General features: G+C 43.6%; 1 protein-coding gene across 11 annotated transcripts in view; it reads right to left on the bottom strand.

Moving 5' to 3' along the window:
- Positions 1-10,478: 10,478 nt before the first annotated feature.
- pou2f2a (POU class 2 homeobox 2a) overlaps positions 10,479-18,832 on the bottom strand; it is a 62,678-nt gene continuing 54,324 nt past the window's right edge. For 6 of the 11 annotated variants that reach the window (XM_037074904.1, XM_037074910.1, XM_037074905.1 and 3 more), the window contains 10 exons: positions 18,692-18,797; positions 18,519-18,610; positions 18,243-18,392; positions 17,986-18,127; positions 17,741-17,889; positions 16,436-16,633; positions 16,114-16,346; positions 14,836-14,904; positions 14,458-14,531; positions 10,479-12,464 (listed from right to left, as the gene is read on the bottom strand). In XM_037074904.1, the coding sequence (XP_036930799.1) occupies positions 12,136-12,464; positions 14,458-14,531; positions 14,836-14,904; positions 16,114-16,346; positions 16,436-16,633; positions 17,741-17,889; positions 17,986-18,127; positions 18,243-18,392; positions 18,519-18,610; positions 18,692-18,797 (1,542 nt within the window). In that variant the 3' untranslated portion in view covers positions 10,479-12,135. The remainder of the gene's footprint in view (positions 12,465-14,457; positions 14,532-14,835; positions 14,905-16,113; positions 16,347-16,435; positions 16,634-17,740; positions 17,890-17,985; positions 18,128-18,242; positions 18,393-18,518; positions 18,611-18,691; positions 18,798-18,832) is intronic. The other 5 variants (XM_037074908.1, XM_037074915.1, XM_037074913.1 and 2 more) reach the window with 3 other exon arrangements.

Below are 18,832 nucleotides of genomic sequence, written 5' to 3'. Positions count from 1 at the left end.
CACACACACACACACACACACACACACACACACACACTGGCAATGTTCCCGCTTAAACTGACAGCTGGCATTCTGTCTTCTCGTACCACTGACACACTGAGGCCTTATTGGTTCCAGTTCCACCTTTACTGGGGTTCTTCCAAACCCAGTAGAATTACCGCTGTGTTAGCCGACTCCTCACCTAACCAGATATGTTGCTCTCCAGTTACCCGCTCCATTCCGTTGAGCGGTTTTACAGTCATGGAGAGTGACTTTATGGGCGGCATTTCCAAGATGATGTCAAACATTTAGTGCTCCAACAATGGCACGCACAAAGTTATGATGCCCATCAGTGCCACAGCGAATAATTTGCTCCCTCCTATAATAACCGTCTGGAGATACCGTGGCATTTTGACTCAGTGCTGTCACATAGCAACAACATTCCATCTAATAAAAGTGATTATCTAATTTTGGAATGAAAAAGAAGAATAACAACCATTTGGGGAGTATGATACGCCCTACTGACAAGAAAACCATCAACAAGAATATATGCAGTTAGGGAAGAAGCACTACACGACTGAAAGCTGAGAGCGTGGTAAGTGGACCTTGAGTGAAGAATTTATCACTCACAAGGTCAAGAATTAACCTTAAAGGTAAAGTCATGCTTGAGTAAAATTAACAATATCGTGTTAAAATCTGACTTTGGTATAAGTGAAAGTCAGTTATTCGGAAAGTACTTGAATAGATGTTTAGAATGATCTTATATTAAATGTAGTTAAGTATCAAAAGTACATGTAAAAGTAAATGATGCATAAATTAAGATGTATGTATATACAGTGATGGGTCAACCAGTTATTGGCCTTGTCAATAACTATATTGAATTTTCATCAGTTTTGTGCTTATCATAAACAGTGTTTCTCTTTTATTTATTTATTTCAGCCAATTTCAGCCGACAAAAAATAATAATTTCGAGGTGTGCTTCTTTGGTGTCAGATGCAGATGTGATCAGCCAAGTAACTAATAAACTGCTTCTAAAGTTACTCTGTAAGTGAAGTGGAATAAAGAGAACAGTATTTGTGTAGAGTAGCAGAAAATGGAAATACTCAAGAAAATTAAACTACATCAAAATGGTACTGAAGCACAGTACTTTGATACATTTGCATAGGAAGAAGTACAGAAGGACATATACTAAAAATGTCAAAAGTTGGCAGAAAACTGCCTCCTGTATGTATTTATACAACTGGATTAATAACAGTGTTCCTAAAGTACCTGAAACCCATACTTGAATGAAAGTAAAGATATCATTTAAAGATATTACTTTGGTAAAAGTCAGTTATACAAATATAAACATAAGAAACAGTCTAAGTATCAATAAAAGTATCCAGAGTACAAGTGAGCTTCATGTACAGTACATTTCTTGTTCATTTCTGTTCTTCTGATCATTGGAATCAGTATTTTCTTTTGCTATCTAATAAAAAATGGCTCTCATGAAGCATGTAATCCGCAAAGTTACTCCTAACGGAATGTATCGAATAAATATAGTGGGGTAAACAGCAATATATGCCTTTAAATGTGTGCAACGGGAACAAAAGGAAAAATGTAAGTCAGAGCTCCAAAGAGAGATATTTCAACATAAACTCGAGCGATATCTCCAAAATGGCCCCAGTTTTGAAAAGAACAAATGTTACATATTGCTGCGACAACACAGCAACACAGATCTTCCCGAGTCACCCTGGTGATAGGATCACATGCTCACCACCGCCGTCCGTGACTCAACTCGGAGGTGGGTGTCTGAAAGCTGTCACACTTACACACTCCAGCATCCTACCTAATCATCCACCTACTGTGCCACACAGCAGGGGGGAGGAGGAGAGAGGGAGAAGGAGACAGACTGAAGAGGGAGGGCGACGAGCTGGAGGAGGAGGATGAGGAGGAGGAGGACGAGGAGGAGGAGGAGGAGGACAGAGACAACAGAACAGTCAGACAGGGAGACAAACACATTCTCGTCTGGTTCAGATGAGAAGGCCAAACGTACGAGATGCTGTTTGTCAATTAGCAGATGTCCCCTGACTCAGCTGAGAGAAAATAAAAAGGGAGGGAGGGACGTAGATCTGACTCCTCTTCTCCCTCAAGCAAGTCTGCTGGGTGAGAGCTTGTTTCCAGGGTGTGGGGACACAGGAAGTACACAGGATCGCAACTCCTCGAACGTGAGATTTTGTCACTTTTCCCGATCTTGCGTCAAAATAAGACGAATGTCTCTGGGGGGCTGACTTCTGATCAGACAAAAATAAGTTACCATTTGGGCTGCAGGAGAATGTGAGGGGATTTTATTATTTTTATTTCTTTTTATTTGACTGTTTTTCTGATGCTGTGGAAACAGATTAACCAAATGATAATCAGCCTCAAGACAGCTGCGTCGAACAGAACAGCGATCGGAACGATAAACCGATTATAGAGATAGTTGCTGATTGATTTGCTGTTGATCGACTAACTGATTATTCGCTCTACCTCCAGTCTACAGTTTGAGTAAAGGCACCAAAAGTCATACATGAAAGTACTGTAATACTAGTCCAAAGTCAAAACAACCCCTTGTCTCGAGTTTGATGAGTGACCTTGATGGTTTTCTTTCCAAAATAATTATCGTGATAAATTTCTATTGCACCTTTCAAAGCAAGAGTTATAAGGTGCGTCAGTCAAGGATGTGGCATCTAGAGGTGCATAGGGGGCTGCAGCACCCCCTAAAACAAGGCTATGGCACATTAATTAATGAAAAGGCCCAAATAATTGAAGATTTGTCAGAAGTAGCGTTTCCCAAAGTTTATACAGATTCTCCTAACTCAAGAACTCACAAAATGGAGTGATTTTATAAGGGAGTCTGGGGACTTTCTCCGTTGCTGACTGCAGTTGATGTGGAGGCTAAAATATGTAAAAATGTGCCTGTTGTCTTGCAAAACATTTTCAAATGGTTGCACATTATAGTTAGTAATAATGATGAATGTTATCCTGAAAACTTAGATGAAAGGCATGAATATTATGCACCATTAACTATGACGTCACTTGACTCCTCAGCATCCCAGCTGTGACTGACTCGCCTCAAGACAATACCACACTGTAAATGTAAAAATGTGACTTTACTTTAAAAAAGTCAGGAGACCAATTATATCCGAATTACCACATAAAATAGACTATTACATTAAACTTTGACGAGCAAAAAAGTTTTACCAACTTTAAATCATTACTCTTCTTTACTTGTCAAATACAAGGTAATTGGATTTCCTGATTTTTTTAAGCACCGTCACTTTGAAATTTTACAGCGCATACAATATGGGTGCAGAGTGAACGAATCATAGAGATATACAATAAAACAAAATGCAATAAAGTCAGGGAGTTCAAGAGCAATAAATCAAGACGTATTAAACAGAGAGATAAAACAAAACATAGAAGAACAACATGCATGAAACATTTAGAGTTGAGTCTCTGCTGACAGAGTGACACAAACTGGGTCAGTTTGACCTGAAAAGTTAGAAAAACTGAACTTTACTGATGATACAATCAATCCATGAATAAACTGACTTAAATGTCCAATTTGTAAAGTAGTCGACTGTCGAGTCAACTCATCAATTATTGACACTCTGGCCCGGTGGTGTCCGGCTCGACCTACCGGCCCACAGCGCCAGTATGAGATGAGCTGGGAATGAGACGCAACGAACAGCTACTTTACAAGATGAGCTGTTAATGACTAAGAAATGTGTAATTAATACTTGAGTCTGCAATATTCTGGCGAAAGACAGGCCACTGACCCGAAGTGTCAGCATTTGACTACCAGGGGATGAATCTCAACAATCAGTATTCTTACATATTGCACCTTTAAATGGGTAATAAAAACAAGTATAAAAAGGAAATTTACAAAATGTTGAAATGACTGCATCAGTGAATAGGTAAAATCGTGGAGGGATGTTAAATAACACAAAATAATGAATTAAAACTGCTATTCTAAAAAAACTGCTTTGTTTATTCATAGTTACCCATTTCTTGCTACTGTTATTTCATCATTTAATTGGAGTTAATTGTTTATAGATTCATGAATTCATTTGTAAAATCTTGTCTTAATTCCTGTTTTTATTTTCCTGTCAGTTTTTATATCAGATATATTTCCTTGACACTCGTTGTCCTCCTTAACTGAGAGGGGGAGAGGAGCGGCACTTGATGTGGCCCCTGTCGGTACAGATATTAAGTCTCACAGCTCCCTCCTCTGGTTACAAGGCGACATGACCGGTCGAGTCACATTTCCTGTTTCGGAGGTGAGGTTTTCTCCAAACCGACTGAAACCTGAGGTTCGAGGTGAAAACAGATACGCCGAGTCGACTGAAAGAAACAAGACAAGAGGCGGTGGGGGGGAGAGGATCATCTGTACAGTTTTTGTCTCCTGTTTTATTTGGATGAATGAAACACTTTCAGTTACAAAAATGACTTAAAATGAACAACACTGTACAATGAACAAGTAGAGTTATTTTTCTTCTTTTTTTTTTCTTTTTTTTTTTTTGGTTTTCAAGATAAATACACTAAAAGGCTAACTTGCTACCACAAGGGAGAGGAAGAAGGGGTGGGTGGGTGGGTGGGGAGGGGGAGACAGAGAGGGAGGTGGGGAGGATGGAGGACACATGGGGAGGAGGGATGGAAACACACACACACACACACACACACACACACACACACACACACACACACACACACACACACAATAGGGTAACAAGCCTGCTGTTGTGACAGGGGGAATTCAAGCTACTTTGTATTAGGAAGTTGGCAAACAGTGCGTTACAGTTGACAGTATGTGTGGGGGCTTGTCGCTGTCCAAGGAACAAGGAATCTTTTTGTCTTTTTGGCAAACTGCTGTGGCGAACCACACCCATCCCCACACCACCCAACCCCACCCCACCCGACCCGTCACGCATGCACAGGTGGAAGTGTGGCAGACTGAAGCCCTCCCCCTACTTCGACAGCAAACAACAAGAAACCAGTTCCCAGAGAAAATCTTAAAACTTCCCCCTTGTCAATGTTTGACAGCTCGCTCTTTCACACACACACACACACACACACACGGGCGAAGACAAACATCCAAGGGGGTAAAGGTCAGTCAGGTAGACGGTAGGGACAAACACTGGGTAAACCAAATGAACAGGCGGGGGGAGGGGGGGGGGGCCGATGGGAGTTTAAGCAGTACTCTCTGGCAGCACGAGCAGAAAGGACGAGAACTTAAGAAGGATCAGAACAGCTACAAAGATACCAAGAGAAACTTCATTATCATCATCATCGTCACCGTCATCATCATCGTCGTCGTCATCGTGATCATCATAATTATGAGAAGATTATTTTTCCAATGACAAATACTTAAAAATATACATTTCATCATCATCATCTTAATTATTCATCATCATTATTATTATTATTATTATTCCCCTTTGGATAGCTGAGGTTAATGCTTCACAGACCGGCTCGCTAGGTGACGGAGGAGTTCAAGGAGAGCGGAGAGGAAGGGATGGATGGAGGGAGGGAGAGAGAGAGAGAGAGAGAGAGAGAGAGAGAGAGAGAGAAGGATGCAGTGGAGGCTTTGTGTTGAAGAGAGAAGGTCAAGTTAGAGCTCTTTGGTTTTATTCTTTAACATCTGACTCGCTTTGCTGTGTTGCTGGAGGAAACCTTTGGACTAAAGCTGTATTGTAGAAGAGAGAGAGAGAGAAAGAAGAGAGGGATGAAAGAGAGGAAGAGGTGTGGATGAGAGTGGGTGGAGGAAGAAGTAGCAGCTTGTTTTTTTGTGTGTGTGTGTTGTTTTTTCTTTGCTCCCGCCCGCTGTGTCTCTCTCCAGCGACACTGACATCTCTCTCGTTGCCTCCGTGACTAGACGGTATTTGCTTTCGGTTTTAAAGGAGCGGTTCAACATTTAGAGAAGTGCGCTCGTTCGCTTTCTTGCCAAGAGCTAGATGAGAAGGTTGATACCGCTCTGATGTCTGCACAGTACATTTGAAGCTACAGCCGAGGAGGCTGCTTAGCTTAGCTTAGCATAAAGACTGGAAACAGGGGGAAACAGCTAGCCAGGCCCTGCCAACTGAGGCGGAAAAAGCATGAATCACTTTGCTGATTCAGTGCAGCCGCTGACTGTCTTCACTGTCACTAAAGTTGGTGCTCACAGTCTCTGTTTTAAGTGTCAGTGCTATCAAATTCTAATGATGTAGGTGACTTCCTGTAAGCCTTGAACCAGGCTGTAATGCAATGTGAGTCAGGGATCGAGGCCACCACTGAGGGGAGATCCGTGGCTGTCTGCCAGCACCTGTGCACCTGTTAACGCTCAGTTTAGATCTGAATAGTTTTAGTTGACATCGCACAAAATGTGCATTCTGTTCTCATCGAGAAAATTACCATAAAAAGTCAACTATGAAATAAGGTCCATATTTATGTTTGTTGTCAGATGGCAACCTCTAGTGGCTGTAGTGATTATCACAGCTGCAAAAGAGGAAGCGAGAAGAAGTAATATAAGGAGTGAATAGTCTGTAAGCACCGGACTTTCATTCAGGAGAACATTGCCGGTGTCCACTGTGAAGTGTTCTTTTTAAAAACTTACTAAGAGTTTAGTTGTTGCACAAGGAGTTATAAGCTGGAACTATTTTTGGGCCACCTGCAAAGACGTCCTCGTACGTCTTTCACTTTTGGCTTTTGGCTGTTGCTTCATCATTTCCCAACAGATGTGAGACTGGTATCAACCTCCCATCTACTATTCAAAATGAATTTTGAAAAATCCTTTAAAGTTTCTTTATAGATGGTGCTGTGAAAGTCCATCTCTGAGGCGATGCAGCTGTGTGGAGAGAGAAAACACTTCTACGGAGGAAAGTGGAGTTTCTGAACACTCGGGTGGACATCAGGATTTGACGTATTTGTGTGTATGTAGCGCCGGATCCCGTGGCAGGGCATTGACTTTGGTATCATTCACTAAGGGGGTATCCCCACCACAGAGATCTGCACTTTACACCCTGCTTCGTCAAACCCTGAAGTTCACAAAGTGACGCGGCTCTTTGCTTTTCCCCCGAACACGCAGCGAGAGCAAAACAACAAAGCATGAGTTTTGACCACGTGCACACTTCTCCCTCCGACGTCCAACGTCTCAAACGCACACAGAGTCATGAAAAGTGTCTGTATGTGTCATCTAGCAGCCCCGGTCTCAGCCGCTCCCCAGGTACCTGGCCCGCGGCGCTCCCCGACGCACACGGACATCGACTGGTCAAAACGCCCCCTGATCGGGCAGTGAAGACCTAAAGGCGGGAGAGGGCTTGGCGACCTCTGTGATAAAGTTGCTCTGAGGCATGAAGCTTTTTTAAGCCCCCCAAAAATTGATCCAGATTTGATCCTAGATCTGCGCCAAAGAGCAAGCTTTAAACCTGCAGTCCGCGTTTGACGGGGAGGTGGCAGCGAGGGTCAGATACAGAGGAGAGGGCCGTGTTCAAAGCTCAACACAGACGGCGGGGGGTGTTTTCCAGGGGGACAAGGTGTGTGTGTGTGTGTGTGTGTTTGAGGACAGGAGCAGGAACCAGTGGCGTGGAGGAAAATAACTGCAATCTATTGGATGGTCTTCACAGATCAGACCCACACCTGCGTGTTTCCCTCCACTAGGACAACGACCTTCGACCTGCTGTGTCCGCTCCCGTCCTCACCAACACACCGACCACATGTAAACCCCGATCCCCACTTGACTCCCCCCCCCCGCATTTTAAAGCATTCATCTATTTGGTTTATCATCAAAGAATATGAGGTATATGATGAACTATCTCTCTTTTACATCCTACAGTGGATGAAGAACACAAGTTGAAAACCCAAACTTACAGAAAAGTGGAAACAAAAAGAGTTCTTAGAAAAAAAAAAAAAGAGACAGAGCGAGAAGTTAGAGGTCAATTTACGGCTGGGAATCAGAAATCACCCTCTCCTTTCTTGCCTCCTTCTTTTTCTCTCTCTATCATGTAAAAAACTTTAGCCCCAGTTGATCTTCTTCTTTTGTGTTTTTTGGTTGTGTAGCTGTAAAGCTTTCAGTGTGTTCTCCCTGTGGAGAAAAATATAGAGAACAGAAGCAGCACTGCGCCTCAAAGAACACTCCACGCTGTAACTCAGGCACTTTTTTTCACACACAAATCGTCTTAGGAAACACAAAGGCATGTCTGTCCAGAAAGCCTATACCAAATTCACTTTTTTCCTTCTTTCTTTTCTTTTTTTTTTATCTCTTTAAAAGTCCTGTAAATTATGAGGTGTTCGCCCACACAGTGCTGCCTCTCTTTACCGTGAGCTTCCACTCCCCCTTTAAGAGGAGCGTCGTCCCAGTGAGGAAGAGAACATCTTTATGGCCGACCATCCAATCGGCTGTATTCTCTTATCAAGCCCCTACAGGACCTGGTGGTTGCATTTCTGGTATTATTTGGTTTAAAGAAGTAGGAAAGAACTTCAGCGGGGGGGCCCAAAATAAAAAAAACAAAAAAAACAAAAAACACAGCACAAATACATCCCAGAATATGAAAAAAGCACCTCTAAAAATAAATTAAGAAATAAATAGCAAGGCAAAAAAAGAAAAAAGGTCACACGCAAAATAAATCAACCCTACCCTGAATAAGTAGTACAATCAAAAGTCTAAAACCATCGTAATAAGGAGAAATAAAAAGTCCAAAGAGAGATAGTTAAAATTTTTGGTCTAAAATCAAGTTATTATCATCAATGTTTTTTAAGGATCTTTTTTTTTTTCTCAAAGTCTTTTTTGTAAGTTTTTTTTTCTTTTTAATACATTAGCGATAAGTAAGCAGTAGAACATAGATCTTTTTTTCTACAAAATCTATAGAAGCACTAACAGATACATTCCGTCTAAGAGTCAATGTGGAGAGAAGGCGTCACCTTCCTCGGCGCGAACCCCACAATCTAAAGTTCGGTTCGTGAAATGATTCCTCGACTGCTTTTCTTTTTTTTCCTGGCGTGGATCAAACCAAATATTCTTTGGATATGTTTGCGTCCAACTCTGGAGACCGTCAGCTTGACCGAGGGGCCGGTCGCTGCGCGTAGCTGCTCTGTACCCGAAGGGTCGAAATTAATGACAAGACATCACTGCAGACCCGACACATTTGACTTTTTTTTTTCACTGTTAAGCCTCCACGTAACGTACAGAAAAACACGCAGCTCCCGCCTCGGACAGACTAACTCTAACCCATCTCGGTGCCCTCGTGCAAGAGGAGGCAGCTCCTGTTTCCTCTCTACTGTGTTTGGTTTGGTTCAGTATTTGGTTGTTTTTGTTTTTTTTTAAGGTTTCACTATTCAACTCTTTGTTTTTGGCTTTTTGTGTGTCTTTTTTTTTTCTTCTGCCAAGACAGTCTGTTTCTTTATCTAATAAAAATCTGGAAGCTAAATTTTCACAGTATTTTTTCCAACCACCTGATAAAAATCTCTAGCACGACTACGAAAAAAATAAGGAGCTCTTGTAGTAAGTAAGCGAGTACGTTATTCCAAATGAGTAGTAAGCACTAAAGTACAGTACATAAAACGGCATCAAGAGACACAGCAGAGATTAAAACAATCAGAACCAACCAACAGAAAAATAAAAACAGATTTTTTTTTTCATTTTTTTTTTAAAAGAAGATTTCAGTTCAGTGAGGTCATTTGCGTTTAGCTCCATCCAGGACCAGAGAGCTGAGCCGGAGAGAGCGAGAGGCAGAGGAGGGGAGGAATCGTCTGTCCTTTCTGTCTGGCTCGTCTGTCTATCTGCCCGTCTGTCTGCCTGTCTGTCCATCCCTCCATCCATGCTACACAGTTTCAGAGTGGGGCGAATGCTGCAGCCCTAAAGCTGACAGACAGACAGACAGATGCTTCTCTTCCTCTCGACACCTGCGCTTCGTCCTCCTCCTCCTCCTCTCCTCCCTCCCTCCATTTGGTTAGGGTTCTTTTTGGTTTGCTTCTGTCATTCCTTGGGTTGTGTGTTTTGTTTGTTTTTTTTTGGTTTGGGTTTATTTTTGGTATCCTCTTACAAAAAAAAAAAAAAAAGAAAAAAAAAGTGTGACGCCTGCTTCCCCTCACGTACAGTGTGTCCCTGCTTCGCCTGTCCCGGTGTACCTTTCTGCCAGGGGGTTCAGAGTAAAGGATCAGTTCCCTCAATAAAGCTTCCCCCTGTGGGTACTTTTTTTTTTGGACGGGCCAGGTGGAGGGGATTACACCGAGGGGGCTTCCAGTGGTAAAGTCCTGTTCTCAGCCCCCCCTTCTGTGTCTTTATTGTGTTCGTATGTCTTGGCTGAGGCTCTCTACAAAGAGCTCGAGACAGCCTTGAGAATGCTTTGGTTTCCATTTGAGAATTAATGGCAGTCTGAGGTGGAAAATGACAGTGAAATGTGACTGATGGAGTGATGATGGAAACAGACAAATATCAGTAAACATGTCTAGACAGACAGGTGTCGAGGGCGTCTATGCTGATTGACGAGGCAGGAACGAGAGGCGGCTGTGACTAAACTTGGCTTTATTGACTTATTTAGCCTCCAGTCTCAACAGTTATTACTTTAAATCTCCAATCACGGCCCCATTTCATACTTTCAAAGCGGTCGCCATTCTTAACAAACGTCGTCTTCGGCGCGTGTAGTTTTTCCCAGGGCATGTTCATTTAGCCGTGGACTCGCCGATAATGGGTTATCTTTAAGAAGTGAGGGAAGAGTGGTCTGATTGAGAGCACACAATGTCACATGTTTAGGCCTTAAATGAATTCACTCACACCTTGAAATCAACTCGCAGTAAAGTGTGCCAACTCTATTTTGGATCTATGGCACTTGGTGAGCATCTCTGCGCCCCTTGTCACCTCTGTTCCTACAGAATAGTCACATAAAAAAACAAAACAGACATTGACAACACAAATGCACGCGATGAAGACGATGATGACGCTGACGATGATGATGATGACATCTCAAATCCGCAAAAAGCAAACACTTTAAAAAAAAAAAAGGCTGCAACAATAAATAGGAGCTGGATTGTAAAATGACACTAATAAATAATTGAAAAAACAAAAACAAACTGTACTTCTCAGAATGTAAAAAATAGATGCTGAGTAACAAGCCTCTGTCGAGGGAAATCTGAAATGAAAAGTCGAGAGGATGAAACTATTCTATGCTCTTAGAACCAGAGGTAGTAAAGAGACTAACACATGGAGATACAGCAGAACTCACGAGCTCCTGAGCTCGCTCGGTAACAATCTTTTTACAAAATCATCCAAAAAAATTTAAAATAAAATATTTATAGCAAGCGTGAAAAAAACCTATGAGAGACACATGAGCTGACACAAACAGGATGAGCGGATGGCAGGATGGAGTGTGTGTGTGTTTGTGTGTGTGTGAGTAGCAGTAGCAGTAGCAGTAGAGTCCTGGTCCTGGATAGCTTCAGTATTTACACGTCCTTTGAATAAAGCTTTTCTCTCCGTATTTTTGGTTTTTGGTATTTGGGATTTTGGTATGGTTGTCGTTTTTTTTTTTTTTGTCTTTTTGTCATTGTGTATTTCCTCCTCCGCCTCCTCCTCAGGTAAATTTTTGGTTTAAACTCATCCTCCCTACTCCTCTTCCTTCAGACCCGCAGCTTTTCGAAATGATAATTTAAAAGAAAGGAAAAATGTAAGCACAGTCCTCCTCTTCGTTTTCTTTTTTTTTGTCCTTGCCGCCATTCCTTCGTCACATTAAAAGTTGTCTTTTGTCATTTTTGGTTTATGCACTCCGACATGCATCTCCGCCGTCTCTTCCATCTCTTAGTCAAAGAGTCATTGGTTTGTTTTCCTTCAGAGAGGAAGATCGGTGAGGCGCCATGTCGATATCACGTGTTATTGACAAAAAGGTCCCACGTTGCCTCCTCCCCGTCGGTTTGGATAGATAAAGATTTTTGGTTTCAATCTTCCCCTTTCTCCCACTTCTCCCCTCTTTCACCTCTTTCCCTCCCTCTCTCCTCTTTCATTCTGTGTATTTTTGGCATCGAAAGACTGGGAGAGACGGAGAGAGAGAGCCATTGCTAGAAAAATAACGGAAGAAGAGCGCAAGAGAGAGAAAGAGATAGCTTTGGTGTGAAAGGCGAGGTTCTTGTTTCCTTCTTCCTCCTCCTCTCTGATTTGGCCCTTGGGCGCGGTCACTCAATCTTGGCTCCGCCCAGAGAGGGCGGGCTGTGTGCCATTTCGCTGGAGGAACAGGAAGAGACGGGGCTGGAGCAAGGGGAGGGAGAGCAAGGAGTGGGACTGATGCTGCTGGCCGAGGGGAAGGGGGATTGCTGGGAGGCTTTGGCTACGGCGGCGCTGATCAGTCCAGCGCCGGGGTTCTGGCCCATGTGGAGGAGGGCGGGGTGGTTGAGGAAGAGGGAGGAGGGGAGGCCTCCTCCCTGGCCCGCTGAGGCCCCCAGCATCACCTTACTGGCCCCCTCAAGACTGGAAAGAGGCAGCTGGCCACCACTGGCTGCTAGGGCTGACGGAGGAAGAGACAAGACAAAGGGGTTAAAGGAATATTCCACTTTTATAGGATTTCAGAATCAGAGTTATGTATGTTTTCACCCGTGTCTGTTTGTTTATTTGTTGGTTGTTATGTCGGCAGGATTAATCAAAAACTCGAAAATTGATTTCCCCAAAAATTAGATGGAGGATAATTTTTGGATCATAGTTCTGGTGAGGTTGAATTATGATTAAGCACTTACAGGTAGTTTACAAATTTTGAGTGATACAAGACTATCAGGTATGTTGTTGGATCACTGAATTAAAGAGGACTATTGGCACAAGTACAGATCTGTAGTTGTCATTTGACACCCTCTCAGGTAAATCTTTTGGTAAAAGTGTATCCTCCCTAGTCCTCTTCCTTCAGACCCTTCAAATAGCAAAACAAACGCAGTCCTGCACTCTTTTTTTTTGTACTTGCTGCCATTTTCATTATTAAAAAGTAAAAATTAACTTATTTTGAGTTGTTGGTATAAAGTGTTTCAATGTAACTTATTCTCTCTCTGTAAGGCTTCCTCATCTTCAGTCCACAGCAAAGCCGGAGAAAGTGCTCTGTGTAGTTTACTGGAGCGCAGGCTGGGAAACACTTTTCTAATGAACACGATTTCATCACTGTGCCAAATAGAGATAACGGCTCATTGTAATAACCGTATGTTGTCTAATATCTAATCTTACCGGATCAGATACAGCACTGCAACAGGTAAGCTGACGTAAGTGGTCTGTTGTTATGGAAACAAGTTTGATGACTGGATGTGAATGGCGCGTCACGCAGCTACATGTGAAAGCAGCCTAATAATATTTCTGATCACATAGCAACAGAAAAAACAGCTTTTTTGTTTTTCCTTTTTATCATTTAGCACCCCGGCTACTGAAAGCTCAAAGCGTCTGGTGGGTGCACTCCATTACAGTCTGTCGAGCCTACTTTTGGTGAAGAAACTGCCTCCTCAGCGATCGATCTCCTGGTGTGTGAGTGTCGAGCATCAAAGCGGTGTGAAACGGTGAATACAAAATATAACTCTGACACCGAAATCTGATATTTGAGGTGATGATGAAGATGAATAAAAAGCCTCAAAATGGCTAAATGAAAGTGCGAGAAACATCCCCCGCGATGGCGTGATTTTTTTTTATTTTTCTTAACAATGAAACGAAGAGATGAAAGGTGAGAGATGAGCGACAACACAGACGCACAGACACAAAAATGTGGCCCCACACATGAACACAGCCGCTGTCAGTCACACACAGACACTTGGTGGGATGGATTAGATGTCGATTTTTTTGCAACACCTGAGAAATAAGTCACCCTTCCTCTCTGCTACTCTGAGCAATAACCCTCCACTGCCTATTCATCCATGTCTCCAGCCTGCCGCCTAACCAGCGCGATTTGATTCACCTACCATGCATAACTGCATTACTCATCATCACACTTCTCTTTTTAATGCATCTCTCTCTCTACCCCCTTCTCGCCCCTGCACTGCAAAAGTATGATTACAAATTAGCTCTGCTGACGTTGGTCGGGACTGTCTGGTGGTCATTTCTGCGGGAATCATTTTTCTGCGCTATTCTTGCACCGTTCTCAAGTGTAGGAAGGTGTGTGAGAGGAGATGTGTTGTGTACAGTACGTGGCTGAGTTTGAGCATTTATGTGTGTGTGGGAGTGTATGAGAGGAGGGAAATGTATTGCCAGCGTGCTGAACATAAAAACTCCTTTCTGGGTATTTTTGTGCACGCCGTGACCCTGAGAAAATGTTAGCCTTGACCTCTAAATGAAACTCTGCTTATCAGTTCTCAGTTTTGTGTCTTTTTCTTTTAATAATAAACCCACTTCAGTGTCTCTTTCTCTCTCCCACACGCAGACACACACACACACACACACACACGCACACACACACACACACACACACACACACACACACACACACACACACACACACACACACACACACACACACACACACACACACACACACACACCTTGGATAGTGGCCAGGGGATTGTTACCTAGGAGGGCTTGGCTCATCCCTGTGTTAACTCCCATCACAGTGTTCCTGTTGTGTTACACACACATACACACACACACACATGTGCAAGCATATGTACGACCACAGACAGGCAGAGGAGAAAAGGTGAGAAAAAAAGCAGGTTTAGCAGCGAGGACAAGCAGAGGGCAAAATTCAGCCCTGGACATATAAAGTAGTGGCAGTAGTTAGCTTAGACAGTCAGCTGTAAACAAGAGGTTAGAAATAAAGAAAGAAACGTCTGAGAAAATGTTATACAACACCAAAATAACTATCCATTTATGCTGAAGTGAGAGTGTATTGTGCTGTGGGTGTATCGGCATGTCGTATTCACCTCAAGTTTGCAGCAAAATCGGTGATGTAGTTAGACACGTCACCGTTCTTTTTACCCATACGCCATAAGCTGAAAACACAAGAACCACACACACAAACACACACAGGGTTATAAAGCACTGCTGCACAGGGGAAGCAGTGGTAGTGCCCCATGGCATGTTAGAGTATCAGTGGGTGTGTACGTGTGTGTGTGCATGTGTGTGTGTGTGTGTGTGTGTGTGTGTGTGTGTGTGTGTGAGCATAAACAATCACTGAGTGTGTGCGTGTGAATCGATCATCTAACTACAAACTGCAGGTGAACAGAGCATGGTGCGTGTGTTTATGGAAATGTGTGGTTGTGTGTGTTTAAATGTTTTTGCCTACAGTTATTGAGTGGAATCAGCAAGGCTATAATCGACATCAATGGTTCGGATTGGAGCGATAACTCAAAAGGAAACCAGCCACAGCTGTGACACATAAAGGCTCAGTTCACCCAAATGTGGGTGAGTGTCGACCACCGGGGAATCTTATTCCAGAAAACATATGTGACATAAAATATTTTGATCCCGCTTGACTTGGGCCTTGAATTACACATTTGATGTTTGTTCATTTAAAAGAAATTTTTCAACTTGAGAAAGTCACAAGAAATACATGACTGTGACAAAACGCAATTAAGAAAACTAAGAAAACTTGCTCTTAAATGTCAAATCACAAACAAAATTCCATTCTCCTTCACTGTGTTGGGGTGGAGGCAGAAATCCCAGGCTAATGTGTTTCTGAGGGGCCACATCTGATGGCAGACAGTCACTGTTTAAAAAAACGAGGGAAAGAAGCGGCATGTTTTCAGACAGCCTCGCCCTGAAGGCAGCCGTGGTGCTGCACTTGTTCGTACACATTAAAAGGTGGCAGAAATGGTTTGTCAAAAGTGATAAAAGAGGGCTTAAGGGAAAATTTCAAATCCTGCCAGCTTTCTTCCCTGACCAGTCACTGCATGAAGTGGGTGTGAATGTTGGACAGTCTAAGAAAGTTACGTAAAATTGTTGGCAACATTCCACTGCCAGAAAAATGTGGGGGAACAGGGTCTCAGAAGCACACTGACCCAATTTAGAAACAGATATCTTAAAACATGGCCTAATATAACAATAAAACTGAATACAGTCTGAATATTTTTCAAGGTATTTGGAAAATATGATTTTTTAAAAATAACTTGGGTGAAGTGACGCCCTGACCAGAACCGCTGTGAAGTACTGGTATTGGTTAATCCTAGGTGCTGTATTGAGAGCGTCACATGGCCTCTTACCCTGTGTTAAGGTTGAGTGTGCTGTGGCTGGGAGTGGCTGGGCTGGCCGTGCTGCGGGGAGGAGGAGGAGGGGTCACCGGGGAGGGTGCGGAGCTGAGGGAGGGGTGGGTGGAGGTGAGGCTGGAAGTCAGGGGGCAGATGGGGGACATGGTGGTCACTGTTGTGCTGTTGTGACTGGTCACGGCCTGCGACAGCTGGCTGGACATCTGGCAAAGAGACAGAGGGACAGAGAACTGAAAAACAAGGGTTTATTATCGAATATTAATTAAAACACACACTGGAAACATACTGCCATGCATTTGTGCCTGGGTTGAATATTTACCATGTGAGGGCTGTAGCAGGGCGGTTTGTGCGTAGGTGGGGCAGTGGGGGGCTGGCTGGGCAGGGGAGGGGTGGCACTGCTGGGATTGATGCGTTTCTCTTTCTGCCGGCGGTTGCAGAACCAGACCCGGATCACCTCCTTCTCCATGTTGAGCTGCTCGGCGATCAGCAGGATCTCTTCTGAGGTAGGCTTCTGGTTCTGCAGGAAGAGAGGAAGACAGGAGGTCAGATCGTTTCAGCTGTGCTACACTGTCATGACACATGATGCTGAACTTAAAGAGCAACAAAGATATAAATAGTCTGTTTGAACAGGAAGAGCAGAATCTGACATTATGACACTTTGCCAGAAAATATCTATCAGATTTCTGCCCAAACTGCAACTTGTGGTGCACCGAGGGCATAAAATCAACATGTATTGTTCGTTATAAGATGCGAAAAAGGCTTCAAGGATCCCAAGTTCCCTTAACTGCCTGACTTCCTGCATTTGTCACTCTGTCCGCCATCCTCAGATCAAAGAAAATACAGAGATAAAGTCTCCTCCATATTTGAAAAGCATTCTTGCCACATAAAATCAAATTTGTATCGTAAAAAATGTTTGTTTTTTTGTTAGAATTTTGTGCGGCTCTGATGGAGAGCGACCCAGCCTCATCAATCGCTGTACAAATAACATGACTTTAACTGCCAAATCACGTACAGCACGTACAACAAAAGTTGCTCCAATTTTGCATGCAGGTGATACGTAAGCAAAATTTGGCAAGTTAAGCCAACAAAGATGCTTAGGAAGTTTAGGCATATATCACGCTCTGGGGACATAAACGGCGGTCTCAGCGGTGAAAGTCCTGTGTTTGATCCACCCCACTGCCCTTTCTCACTATTTATACTATATCTGTCTTTCACAGTATGCAACAGGAAGGATATCAAATATCACCTGCACATAAAACCGAACTTTGGCAAAGCTGCTGCACACACTTTAAAACTCAAAAGTTGTGTTAGTTGATCGCAGATTGAAACGTCAGGGCAGGTATTAAGACGATGATTTAAAAGCCCATAAAATTTCTGCGGTCATAACCGAATTTGTTCTCACACAATCACTGTAATATTGTGGTGAGAAAAAATAAAATAAAAGCAACATCAAGATTCTGGTTTGGATCAGGTGTTATTAAATGAATCAGTCTCAGTCACACTTGTTTCATGTTGGTGCCAGAAAAAAAAAAATCAATCCAAGAAAAACGTATGAATAAACTAAGAGCGGTGGGTAATCGTTAATTGGCTTTTTCAAATGTTCTCAATGAAAAAACAATCTTACCGTCATGAATGCGCGTTCCAGGGCCACACGTACATTCGTCTCAATGCTGGTTCTCTTCTTCCTGCGGCGTCCAGGAAGCCCGTCGAAGCCCATGGAGGGCGAGGTCAGGGAGCTGGGGCTGGGCAGGGTGCTGTCTATAGACATGGTCTCTGATGAAGGGGAACAAACACGCAGAGTCATATGAGCATGTACTTTAAACTTACGATAGTCAGAAGGTAAGGCGCTGTTGTTTTGTGAGAGCTCACCTGCATCATTGAGCCACTTCTCCAGCAGTGGCTTCAGCTTGCACATGTTCTTAAAGCTCAGGTTGAGGGCTTCAAAGCGGGAGATTGTGGTCTGACTGAAGTCGTTGCCATACAGCTTCCCCATGGCCAGGCCAACGTCTCCCTGGCGGAGAGGTAACAGAGGGAAGCACAGTTTTAAGCAAGTCGCGACATGAAACACTCCGGTGACATAACCTGCACGTCCACACAAACACTACTGTAGGTGTCTCCTCCCCTACCTGTGTGAAGCCCAGTTTGATGCGTCTCTGTTTGAAAGTGCGGGCGAACTGTTCCAGCTCCTCCAGGTCACTGGGCTCCTCGGGGTGTGAGGTCACCGAGGGCACTGTGGTCATGCCTCCGCCGCCGCTCACCTCCACACTCTTATCTCGCTGCAGCAGGCGTGACGTCAGGGGAATGAATGTGTGAGCGAGAGGGAAAGAGAGCGTTTGTTTATCACCGGTGCAGAGGCTGGGTTTTCCTTTTCCGCTGACTAAAGCTTGAGAGTTTCATCATACCTGTGCTTGGAGTCCCATTCTGGTTGGAGCAGACAGCAGGCTCCCTTGGTTTTGCTGAGGTAGCGAAATAAGATTTGGTGTCGATAGGAGTCCTGAGGAGAAAAACAATCACATTTTAAACTGTTGCCTAAAACTACTGCCTAAAACACTATTCTAGTAAGAGGCCCGCTCACCTTGCTGGCCCTGCTGTGGCTGTGGGAGGAGGAACTGGGCCGGAGACGGGAGCGGGTGGCCGGGCACCAGCACCAACGACTGAAGCTGCAGCAACTGCTGGATGTCCTGTGAAATCGAGAGCGAATGGACAGATCAGAGAC

Source organism: Acanthopagrus latus, chromosome 17 (genome assembly GCF_904848185.1).
Source record: "Acanthopagrus latus isolate v.2019 chromosome 17, fAcaLat1.1, whole genome shotgun sequence".
NCBI lineage: Eukaryota > Metazoa > Chordata > Actinopteri > Spariformes > Sparidae > Acanthopagrus > Acanthopagrus latus.
Note: the sequence above shows the minus strand (reverse complement) of the source record. Positions and strands in the feature narration are given on the sequence as shown.